The sequence below is a fragment of the Mastigoproctus giganteus genome, chromosome 2 (assembly GCF_048544385.1).
Source record: "Mastigoproctus giganteus isolate SK-2022 chromosome 2, ASM4854438v1, whole genome shotgun sequence".
Lineage (NCBI taxonomy): Eukaryota > Metazoa > Arthropoda > Arachnida > Uropygi > Thelyphonidae > Mastigoproctus > Mastigoproctus giganteus.
The window spans coordinates 451,635-464,992 of record NC_143576.1 but is presented as its reverse complement, the minus strand read 5'-3'; the positions used below and the strand labels follow the sequence as shown (position 1 = coordinate 464,992).

The 13,358-nt window shown below is 37.7% G+C and overlaps 1 protein-coding gene across 2 annotated transcripts in view; it reads right to left on the bottom strand.

Moving 5' to 3' along the window:
* Pgam5 (Phosphoglycerate mutase 5) overlaps positions 1 to 13,358 on the bottom strand; it is a 99,013-nt gene that overhangs the window by 61,345 nt on the left and 24,310 nt on the right. For both annotated transcript variants that reach the window (XM_090390330.1, XM_090390331.1), the window contains exon 3: positions 6,680 to 6,894. In XM_090390330.1, coding sequence (XP_090246456.1) covers positions 6,680 to 6,894 — 215 coding nt within the window. The remainder of the gene's footprint in view (positions 1 to 6,679; positions 6,895 to 13,358) is intronic.

Below are 13,358 nucleotides of genomic sequence, written 5' to 3'. Positions count from 1 at the left end.
CTCTTGCAGCCCGTCTTGCAACTGCTCAGAGAACTTCATATCTGCCTGCACAACCACCCCCAGGTCCCTTTCATTCTCTACCACTGTCAGTGTAGTACCACAGATTTGATACGTTGCTCTGGGGTTGCTATTTCCCACGTGTAGTACTTTACATTTGTCAATGTTAAACTTAATTTGCCACCTCTCAGCCCATCTGCTCAACCTTTCCAGATCCTGTTGCAGCAGCATAGTGTCAGTAGTGTCCTTGACAACCCTGCCTACCTTTGTACCGTCTGCAAACTTCGACATTAAGCTTGATATACAATCATCAATATCATTTATAAATACAGAAAACAATAATGGACCCAACACTGAGCCCTGAGGGACTCCACTAATAACATTAGTCCACGACAAGCAGTGTCCATTGATTACCACTCTCTGTCTTCTCCCCCTCAGCCATCCCTTTATCCACAGCAGCAATTTGCCTCCAATGTCACACTGCTCCAATTTGTGCAGCAGTCTTCCATGTGCAGCAGTATCAAAAGCCTTTCTAAGATCCAAGTATATAATATCAAAGTTATTCTCTACATCCAGTTCCTTTGTGACTACATCATAGTAACCAATCAAATTGGTCAGGCAAGACTTCCCCTTAACAAAACCATGCTGTGTCCGAGCTATAACTGAACTCTTGTCTAAATGATCCTGCAATGCTTCTTTAACCAGTGCCTCGATTAATTTTCCTGAAACAGAAGTTAAACTCACAGGTCTATAATTACTTGTGTCAGCCTTTGATCCTCCTTTGTGAATTGGGGTCACATTTGCACATCTCCAGTCTGTGGGTACCTCCCCTGAGTCCAAGGAAGCTCTCATAATTATGGCTAAGGGTTTGCTTACTTCCTCTGCTGCCTCCTTTAATATAACTGGATAGATCCCATCCACCCCGGGTGCCTTTCTTGTGTTTATCTTCAACAATTTCTCCTCCACTTTACTCTCAGTTATTACAAGATTCTCTAGCTTACTGCTAGAGTTGAATACACCTCTGGCATTCCCCTCGCTAAATAATTCCTCATGTGTGAATGTCGATGCAAAATATTCATTTAGTTTGTTAGCTACCTGAGCAGGATCGTCAACAGTTGACCCATCGATATCAAGTGGACCAATCTGATTCATCCCCTTCCTTCTAGAGTTTACATAAGTAAAGAACTCTTTGCTGTTTTTCTTTGCATCCCTTGCCAAAGATTTCTTGTAATCTGCCTTCGCCTGCCTAACCTCCTTTGTAACTTGGTTACAGATCAACTTGTATCTATCATAGGCTTCTGTGTCATGTGTTAATTTGTATGTATCCCATGCATGTTTCTTCTCTGCCATATGCCTCATTAGTTCATCTGACATCCATTTTGGCCTAAACCTTGTTATTGTTATTGTTATTTGGTTTTTTTTTTTAGGAGCATTAGCAACTAAGGCCATATTGCTCCAGGATATGCGGTGGTCATTCCCTGACCTTTCCGCATCCTCCGTATTTGGTGGTGACGGGCTCGAACCCCGGTCTAATCAAGAAGCGTGTGCTACTCCTTCCCACCTGGCTACGGAGGCGCCCCTAAACCTTGAACAATATTTCTTAGTTGGTATGTAAAGCCTAGTAGCTTCCAAGATAAGTTCTTTGAATGCTTCCCATTTTGCATTTGCTGTTGGTAACATCATCAGTTGGTCCCACTGTATAGAATTTAAATACTGTCTCAGTCCATCGTAGTCGCCTTTACGAAAGCAATAACCCTTCCCTTTACCTCTAATGGTAGTTACCTCTTTGAGTAAATCCCACTTCAGCACACTGTGATCATTGCCACCTAGTGGTTCATTTATCTGCAGATTCTTAATGCATGAAGAATCACTGCTGATAATCAAATCAAGAGTATTCCTCCCTCTAGTTGCCTCCCGAACATGCTGATGTAGAAAACAATCATCCAATAAATCCACAGAAGCCTTGCTAGTGTGTGAGTGACCAGCCCCCAAATTCCAGTCAATATCTGGAAAATTAAAATCTCCCATTATAAGACTCTCTGATTTACTGGCCCACTCTATTTCCCTGTACAGTTTCTTATTATACTCATCAGAGTCATTAGGCCTATAGCACAATCCTACTCTCAATTTTGATCTCCCAATGCTTATGTCACACCAATCTGACTCGACACTGCACTGTCCAGCGATGTCCACTGGCTTCACTTCCTTGGATTTTATGTATTTCTTAACTAATAGCATAACCCCTCCTCCCTTCCTATCCTGTCTATCCTTTCTGTAGATGTTGTACTCCCCAAATTCCAGTTCTGCATTCCTTATATCTGTGTGACACCACGTCTCTGATATCCCAACAATATCTGCCTTTGATGTTTTGAGCAATACTTCAAATTCATGAAATTTATTTACTAAACTCCTGGCATTGGTGTTTGTTTGTTTGTTATTTGGTTTTTAGGAGCATTAGCAACTAAGGCCATATTGCTCCGGGAATATGCGGTAGTCATTCCCTGACCTTTCCGCATCCTCCGTATTTGGTGGTGACGGGCTCGAACCCCGGTCTAATCAAGAAGCGTGTGCTACGCACTGCTGCTCCTTCCCACCTGGCTACGGAGGCGCCCTGGCATTGGTGTATACGCACGTATACATGCACCTATTTCTATTCTTGGCTACCCTAACACAACCCATGTGTTTACTTTTACCACAATGACTCCCAGCAGTCTCTGAAATATTCTGCATCTTGTTTTTCAGGCTTCTGCTCATTCCAATAGAAGCAGTGCAAGAATCTCTTTCACTTCTGCCAGTGGCTACTGTTAATCTATTCGTCTTTGTCTCCCCCCAAGCTAGCAGTTTTCTGACCCACCTAACACTGCCTCGATAGCATCAGCAAATATTCTTGCACCCTTTCTATTTAAGTGTATCCCATCCCTGTAGAAACAGTCCTCCTGTTAACAAGTACAGTCCAGGCTGAAAAAAATTCTACCCCTTGAGCCTTGCACAATCTTTCCAGGGCCGAATTGATCGACAAGGCTCTCATCATATACTCCCTCCTATCGTGTCTGGGCAGAATTGCAGACACTTTCAAATTCAACCCTATTTCATGGCTTTTTTTCAACAGTGATCTGTACTTGTTAAGCAATTCTGCCGGTCTCCTAATTTTGATATCATTAGTGCCAACGTGTACAACTATATCACCTTTTGGGCCCTTAAAAGATGATATCTGCTCTACAACGTCATCAACCTTTGCCCCTGGCTGACATACCCTGGTCCTGTTCCACCTATCCTTTTTACAAAGCATGTTCCCCATTTCCCTGACAATAGAGTCACCAACTACTAGTTCCTTTGGGACCAGCGCATTCTGCTTTGGGGGTTGCCGCTGTGTTGCGCGATGACTAAGTGTAAGCTCTGGCGTTGATGTGGGCAGCTGAGAGCTTGATGGGCCACTCAATTTAGTTCCTTCGAGGGCATCCACCCTGTCCTTCAAGCTCTCATATAGGCCCATAAGAACGCTGAGTTCTTGCCTGATTTCGTTACACTCCTTGCATCGCGCACACACAAAGACATCCCCCATGGCAATATCATGTCCCGTACCTGAATGCTCCACAAACTTCATGCAAGCTGTGCATTTTAAAAGGCTGTGATTCAGAAGGCAACTGTCCCCCCCTCAGTTCTCCTCTGAGCAACAGCACTTCCATTAGCTTGAGCCGTTTGTTTTGTTGCTCTGGTCTGAGTCATGATTTCTTTTAATTTAAATAAAATTTAAATTTCAGTTTATAACCCTAAACTTATCTCCCAACACAGTTATAACAGGATATATATTTTTTAGTGTCAAGTATTAATTATCTCCGATTTCCCTTTATATAACTTCCGTATCAGTTATGTATTAATTAATTATGTTACGTTTGTAATCTAAGTCGTTATATGTATTTAGTTAAAAGTACAATTTAAATGCCAACGAAGTTCAACACATTTAATAGATTTTACCGATCACTGAAAATATTATAACCTATACTATACTAACGCTATCTAGGTTCGGTATATAACGATCGTATGACAAAGACAAAGGTGGGAAGTTACGAACGGTAAATTTAAGGACACTTAAGTATTAATTAACTTTCAAATCTCGCTGTCTCAATTCAGAATAATCTAACGATCCTTACTAGGTCTATAAGCTACTTAAAAAAAATAATTTGATGTAAAAAATATTCAATAAGTGGCTAAATATGGCTAAAAAACTTCTCGTTCAGCGGAGTTGTGACTTGTAACACGTGGATACCCTTACCGATACTTTTATGCAATTACAAGGCCGAGTAAAGAATAAATACACCAAATTAATCAGAAAATCACAAAATAATGCTATACTACTAAATTTAAATCAAAAGTTTTAGAAAAACAATAATTTCAAATCAATAAATAAGAAAAATCCACTAAGCGGCTTTGAACACGTCTGGCCCGTACTAGCCTCGTCAGCAGACCGCTGGGACCACTGTTGTTTTTAATTTTCTTAAATTACATCAATGAAGGGATAGAGGCGTGATGTCTAAATTTGCAAATGATGTAAAGATTGGAAGAGTAGTTAATGATTACTGCCAAGCAGAGCTTCTTCAAAGTGACCTAGACAGACTTCAGGGATGGTCAGAAAAAGAGGCAGCTATGCTTTAATCTGGAAAAGTGCAAAGTCTTACACCTGGGGAACAGCAACCCCAAAATAACTTATACACTTGGTGGAGTTGAACTAAAGTCGGTAGTAGAAAGGGACTTGGGAGTTACAATATGGTCAGACAAAGTTATCTGAGCATTGTAGACAGGTTGCAAGAAAGGCCCATTGTGTACTATCGATGATTTATTGAACATTTGCTAGTAGAGATAAGGACATCATAATCCCATTATACAAGGCTATTGTTAGACCACACTTGGAATACTGTGTTCAAGTGTGGAGACCGCAATTAAAAAAAAGTGTATTGGGCTTCTTGAAAGGCTCCAGAGATGGGTAACCTGCCTGGTGAGATTGGCAAAAGGATGTGCTTATGAGGAAAGACTTCGAATATGTGGACTGCACAGCTTGGAAACTAGGCACCTAAGAGGTGACTTCATTGAGGTGCTTAAGGCTTACTTTATTGAGAGGAAATAGTAAAATGAACAAGGATAAAATTTTCGCAGTTATAAATGATTCTAGAACTAGGGGCCATAAATTAAGTTACGTTTAGACTGGATTGCAGGAAGTTTTATTTTAGCCAGTGAGTTATAAATTATTGGAAGAGGTAGACAGTTTGGGGAAATTCAAAGGTCAGCTGGATAGTTACCTACGGGAGGAGGGAAATGCATAGGTTGTCTATTTCCTTTTTTTCCCCTTTTCTCTTATTATTATTTATTAATTATTTATTTTATTTTATTATTATTTTTTATTTATTTATTTTATTTGGCTGGTGCAGCATAAGCCTTAGACTTCCTAGCACCATATGGCCATTACTACTAATAAAATGACTGGATACAATTGGGATGTGGGTACTGTTGACTGACTGCAGATGTGGGAAGACATTGGTGGCACTGACCACAAATACTATGCGCCACTAGATTGACTGACTGATGGAGTGAAGATGGATACTGCTTCAGTAAATATATCATAAATTCAAACTTTGTGGAATTGATTTTTAGCCAGAACTGGCAAAGGTAAGATGGAACTGCATTGGATGTATCGTGATTTTTATCAGGTCCAGCTCTTGGTACAGGTTAATGGGAGTAAGCATTTGATATCTGAGCCACGATCTCAGTCAGCGTTGTCAGTTCTGCACACCACCATGGTGTGCAGAACTTGCAGAACTATTACTGCCATGGGTATCACATTGACAAATACAAAGTACGCTGTGTGGTACTACATTCATGGTAGTGGAAAATGAAAAGACCTGGGTGTAATTGTGCAACAGGATATGAAGTTCTCTGAACAATGAAGACAAGCTGCTAGGACAGCTTATCGGGTTTTTTGTTATGATATAAAGGAAGTTTGCTAGCAGGGATAAAGAAGTAATTATCTCATTGTATAAGGCAATGGTCAGGCCACATCTTGAGTACTGTATACAGGTCTGGAGGCCTCATTTTAGGAAGGATGTAAAGCTGCTGGAACGAGTACAGAGAAGGGCAACGAGATTAGTGAGGGGGAACAACAGGATGCTCTTTCCAAGAAAGGTTCATTTTTGCAAATTGCAGTGTCTGGAGACTAGGCACTTGCAAAGTGATCTGATTGAGGTGTTTAAGGCTTTGAATGGATTGAGCAAACTCAATGCCGATGAGATTCTTCTGCTTGCTCAGACTACACACAAATTGTGGAAGGAAGGTTGCAGAATAGATGTGCGGAAGTTTGCTTTTGGCCAGCAAGTAGGTGTTTGATTGCTCGAAGAAGCTTCCACCTGTTGTTGTGGAAGTTGGTAGCTTAAATAAATTCAAGGAAGAACTGACAAACTATTGGAGGGAATAAATAGGTGAAATGGGAAGTGTTTACTTTTTTTTTTTTTTTGGCTGAAACTGTATAAACTTGATTTCTTGCAGCATTTGTCACTACTAATGCTAACTGTTCGAAGACCCAATCCTTATGATCAGAGAGAGGGAGGGAGAGAGAGAGAGAGGCATTCAAATCTGTAATTAACTAACGCCAATAATAAATTTCACTATCTGATATCAAGAAATGCAACCATACCTTTGCTTCTGGCTTCCAATGTCCAACAGGAGGCTCTGGTGGAATAGGTGCCCCTTCTTGTAATAAATCACAATTTACTAAAGGCACATCTGGAAAATATTTGTGAATAATAGCAGAAGTTTCTAAGGCACGTTTCAAAGTTGACTGTATAATCTGGTCATACTGAAATCTAAATTCTCTCAAACGATGACCTGTTAAATTTGCTTGTTCATGGCCTGTAAAAGGAAAAAAGCAATAACATCATTTCAACAATGGTTATGCATAATTTCAATAATGATTACATATTTCCTAGTATTATTTGTATTATCATTAATAAACAATGCAAATAAATCATTAACATATGTAACTATGTAATTTTATAGTCACCCTAAAAATTTTCATTCCATCTCTTTACCTTAACAAAATTTTGTTTATGAACATTTCCTTATTTACAGAGTTATAAACAAGGGGATCATAACAAACCAGTAAAGCAGTCAAACGGAACTACAGCATTTCCACTTCAAAAGTATGATCCTACTCTTAAAATATTTATGGATCAACACGGAAAACAATCAATTTCACAAAAAACAAGCTCATTATATAGTTTATGTGGAAGTACTAAACATGTGTAAATAATAATTAAAAAAAAAAAAAATTATAAAAATGCAGAATTATTATTCCAATTTTTCCTCAGACTGAAACAGTATAATTAACCATTTTCATAAACATTTTTAAACCAATGGCAAAAATCAGTTTTGACATGGGAATATAATTTATATTACAATATAGGGGGAACACCTAAACAATGAAAACTCAAATCTTGCTTTTACATTGGTCCATTTTAAGATTTCAAACTCAACAAAAATATTAATTTTAAGTTGATAGATGAGGCAGAAGACCAGATACTTGATATATATATCATTACAAAAAGAATAAATGATTTATTGTAGTAGTAGTATTGTAGTAGAGGCATGTGATGCAAGAACGCATGCTTATGTAGCATCAGCTGAAAAAAAAATAATAAAAACCCCATTTTGCACATCCATTCCCTCTAAAAGTTTGTCCAGTTCCTTCTTCAATTTAATTAAACTATCAACTTCCACAACAACAGATGGAAGTTTGCTCCAGCAACCAACTTCCGCTGGCTAAAGGCAAATTTCCACACATTCATTCTACAACTGTCTTTCCTCAATTTGAATTTATGTCCCTCAGGTTCGTAATCTGAGCAAGAGGAAGAATCCATTAAGAATTGAGCCTGCTCAACCCATTCAAGGCCTTATACACCTCAATCAGATCATCTCACAGGTGCCAGCCACTGCAATTTGCAGAACTCAAGCCTTTCTTGGTAAGAGGACCCATTTGTTCCCCTCATCAATCTTGTTGCCCTTCTCTGTACTTGGTCAAGCAACTCTACATCCTTCCTAAGATGGACCTCCAGACCTGTATGCAGTGCTCAAGGTTGTGGCCTGACTGCTGCCTTACACAAAGGGATAATCACCTCCTTTTCCTTACTAGCAAAATTCCTGTACATCATTAACAATACCCCATGACCTGCTCTGGCAGCCTGTCTGCACTGCTCAGAAAACTTCATATCTGACAGCACAACTACTCCCAGGTTTTTTTCATTTTCTACAACCCTAAGTGTAGTACCACATAGTTGGTACATTTCTCTGGGATTACTTCTACCCATATGCGGTATTTTGCAGTTGTCAATGTTAAAATTCGGTTGCCACTTCTCAGCCTATCAATGCCATTAACAACCCTGTCAACCTTTGTACCATCTGCAAACTTGGACACTAAGCCTGATATACCTTCATCAATATCATTGATAAATATACAAAACAACAGTAGGCTCTCAACACCAAACCCCAAGGAACTCCACTAATAACCTTAGTCCACAAAGAGCAGCGCCCATTGATTACCACCCTCTGTCTTTTCCCACTCAACCACCCTTTTATCCATAATTACTTTAACTAAACTATAATTTTTTGGTCTGAATTATGAATTTAGTTTTGTTTGAATAATTAATAAATAGTCAAGTCTTTAATGTGTTAATTTTAGAATTGTACATGTGATAATTAAAGAGAAATTTTGAATTGGTGATTTCAAAGAAAACACCAAGATCATTATGCACAACGGCATTTAGGACAACCAAATTTGCAAAAAGATGGGGAAAATCGAAAGCCAACTTTCTCTCAGAAGTATACAAAAGTTAATAACAAACAGCAATACAATGATATGATTATCAATAGTGACACTTTGTGTATTTAAGAAATTTCACGTGAAAGAACTACTAGGTAAAAGTGATCAGTGTACTGATGTTGGATTTATTTAAAGATATAACTGCTGTCTAAGGTAAACAGAAGGGATTTTGTTTATGAACAAAATCTCTTGTGTTTACCTTAGACATAAAGGTGATTACAATGGTCATAGTTTTTAAATTGTCTTCAGTGGGACCAACTGATGGTGCACCAAATGCAAATGTAAGAGTTCAGGGAAATAAATGTAGAAACTACTAAGTTTTTTATGCCAACTAAGAGATAATATTCAAGAATATAATATGAACTGAAAAGACTACACAAGAGTAGATTGCAATGGTAAAATAATGCATGTGATAATTATAAATTATCAGGAGACAGAGAAGCATGTAGTAAGTAACAAATAGTATACAAGTTACTAAAGACTTAAAACCAGACTATGGTAAGATTATGAGAGATCTTTGGTTAAGACTGCAAAGATTTGTTTGCTTACATTAATGCTGATAAGCTAAATAAATATTTTGCATCCACATTCACATGTGAAGAAGTTTTTATGGAGGGAGATACTAGGAGTATACCTAATTCTAAATGGGAGCTAAATGATTATTTCATAACTGAAAGAAAGTTGAAAGAGAAATTGTTGAAACTAGAAGTACACAGGTTGTTCATTTAATCAGTGGAATGGCAGAGCTACTGTTCACCAGTCGAGTTTCAAAGACCTACTCTTAGATGGCAGAAGAATGTATGTCCAAGAATATGTAGGCACAGTTTGCACAAATTCTGACACACCATCTGGTACTTGTAAAGGGGTGAACTGTTTTATGAACTACATAATAGAATTTTTGAAGGATGAACAACAGTTTGTTATTCATTATTGCAATTGGCAAGGTATTAGTGCTATGGAGACTGCAAGAGAAATGGCAGAGGTTTACAGAAATAGCAATTGAAGAAACACAATTTTAAAGAGGCATAGACAACATTAAATATTTATAACTGCATTGCAAATTTAGTTGACATTGCCAGTTTCATTTGATAATGTCAAGCAACCATTTTAGCATAACTGTATGGATAGTTCCATCCACCCAGGTGTTTAACTTCAACAATTCCTCTTCCACTTTTCTTTCAGTTTCCACAATCATTTAGCTTGCCATTAGAGTTTGATAACCTTCTGGCATTCTCTCCCCTAATGTATTTGTCAAGTGTAAATGTAGATGCAAAATACCTCTTCAATTTGTCAGCAACCTAAGAGGGTCAGCAACAGTTAACAAGCTGACATAGAGTGGTCAAATGTAATTCAACCTCTTCCTTCTACCGTTAGTATAAGCAAAGAAGTTTTTGCTGCTGTTCTTTGTATTCTTTGCCAGGGATATCTCAATCTTCCTTCGTTTGCTTAACTTCATTTGTGACTTGATTACAGACTGATTTATATGTAACACAGGCTTTATGGTACATATAAATGTAGCCTATAAGCTAACAGAATAATTTATATGCATCCCATGCACTTATCTTCTCTGCTGCTTGTCTCAATAGTTCATCTGACATCCATGAAGTCTAACCCGTGAACAGTAATTCTTCATTGGTATGAAAAGCCTAGTAGCTTCTATGATTACTTCCCTGAATGCTTCCCATTTAAAACTGCCCATTGGTAACATCATTTAGTCCCACTGCACAGAAATTAAAAAATGTGTGAGACATCCATAGTCACCCTAATGAAAGCAAAAGCCTTTCCTTTTACCCTTGACAGTAGCTATATCTTTAATTAAATTCCACATTAGTACACTATCATCACTGCTACCCAGTGAGCCTCTTACCTATCAATTCTTAACGCATGAAGAATCACTGCTGATAACCAGATCAAGAGTAATGCTCACTTTTGTTGCCTCTTTAACATGCTACCGTATAAAAGTCATCCAATAAATCTACAAAAGTCTTAATAGTGTGTGAGTGACCAACCCACAAATTGCAGTCAACATCTGAAAAGTTAAAATCCCTCAATACAAGACATTCTAATTTACTAGCCTGCTCTATTTCTCTGTATAACTTTCTGTACATTCATCATAGTCATTAAGCACACTGGGAAAACACACTCTCAAATGTGTTTTCCCAGCTCTTATATCAAACTGGTACAAGAGGTTTCAAATTCATCATAACTTATGTCTGAGTGACACACCATGTGTCTGCCATCCCTATAATGTCTGCATTTGATAACTTAATCAGTACTTCAAATTTATTTATAATTCACCAAGAATTAGAGTACATGCAAGTATACATGCACATGTTCTTACTCTTATTTACCCTTAACACAAGCCATATATTTACTTGTTCCATGATGACCTACAGCAGGGAATGAAATCCTCAACACCTAGCTTTGCAGACTGGTGCTAGTTCCCAAGAATCACTTTCACCTCTGCTTGCAGCTCTAGCTAATCTATTAGTCTGCGTATCCCCCAGACTAGCAGTTTTCCAACTCACCTAACATTGCCTCAATAGCATCAGTAAATATTCTTGCACCATTTCTATTTAAGTATATCCCATCCCTGTAGAAAATCTCTCTTGTTAACAAGTAGAGGCCATGCCGTGAAAAATTCGACTTTATGAGCATTGTGTAATGCTCATGGAGTCGAATGCTTCAGGGCTAAATTGATTGACAAGGTTCTCATCACGTACTCCTTCCTATCACATCTGGGCAGAATTGCAGACAAGTTCGAATTTAACCCTAACTCGCAACTTTTTTTTAACATTGTCTGTATTTGGTTCAGTAAGTCTGCAGATCTTCTACTCTTGATGTTCTGAAAAATGCCTCTGAGGTTGGGCAAATTCATATTTTAACAATAATTAGACTCATACACCAACCATGAAAATATAAGTATTTTACTGTAACTAAAATATTTACAAATTAAAATAAAATAAAATAAATATTTACAAAAACTGCTATTATATTAAATTAAATTATGTACATTGTAAAAAAAAAAAAAAAACATGATGAAATCCTTGCGATAAAATACACTAAAATAAACCGGATTAAAAGCAATAAAAATCTGGAGTTTTCGGAAGCATCGGCTTCCTTCCTCAGCAGTAAAAAAACTTCCTGCAGCACGTCCTTATATAACAGGCTCACCAGATTTTTATCGATTTTAATCCGGTTTATTTTAGTGTATTTTATCGCAAGGATTTCATCACAGTTTTAATATTTTTTTGTTTTTTTTTTTACAATGCACAAAATTTAATTTAATATAATAGCAGTTTTTGTAAATATTTATTTTATTTTATTTTAATTTGTAAATATTTTACTTACAGTAAAATACTTATATTTTCATGGTTGGTGTATGAGTCTAATTATTGTTAAAATACTCTTGATGTCATTAGTGCCAATGTATACAACAATATCATGTTTTTGCCCTTAAAAGATGATATCTACTCTACAACATCGACCCCTGGCAGACAACCCTTCCAGGGACAAAAGTTTAATCTATCTAATCTATTTAATCTATCCTTTTTTCCCAATATATTTACCATTTCTCTGACAACAGAATAACTGACAACAACTTGCTCCTGTGGGTCAGTGCATTCTGACTTGGGGGTTGCTGCTGTTTTTATCTGATTTTTTTTTTTTTTTTTTTTATGAGAACCCCAAACACGAGAGGTATTATAACCTATAGTACTTAGTACCGTGCTTGGGTTGGAGGTTGAGAAGACGAAAGAAGATATTTGTTGATATTGGACTTGAACTTCTGTAGATTGTAATTTTCAGGAAATACGTATAAAGGAAGGTTGTTCCAGAAAACGGCAGTTGAATGAATAAATGAGGAAGATGAAAAGTTGGTTCTGTGGGTTTGAAGTTGGACAGTAAATGGATGTTGGCTGGTGGCGGCACGTGTTCGGACTGTTTTGAAAGAGAGAGCGGGAATTATAGAAGCCAATTCAGAAGAACAGTGCCCATGGAAGTATCTGTAGAAGAGGCATGCAGCAGAAACAGTGCGTCTATGAGAAAGCGAGTGGGGAGACTCTGTTAGAGATGAATCATTAATTAACCTAACTGCCCTCTTCTGAATGGAATCAAGAAGCCTGAGAGAGGTTTTGGGGGCACCACCCCAGATGTGGGAACAATATTCCATGGCAGGGCGGATTTGCGATTTATACAGAGTGAGCAGCTGTTTGGGAGAAAAGTAACACCGAGAGCGAAAGAGAAAACCAAGTTTTTTAGATGCAGAGGAAGCAATATTTGTAATGTGCTTGTGCCAAGAGAGATTAGAAGTCAGGGCAATCCCCAAAAGAGATATATCATTTTGCCTAGAAATCGGAGTGTCACTAAAGATAAGCATAGGAGCAGAAGAATCCTTTTTACGAGAATATAAGACAAGATTGAGTTTTAGAAGGGTTGAAATCAACTAAGTTGTCTTTGCCCCACTGGAGAATTACCTGAAGATCGGCATTTAAGGAAT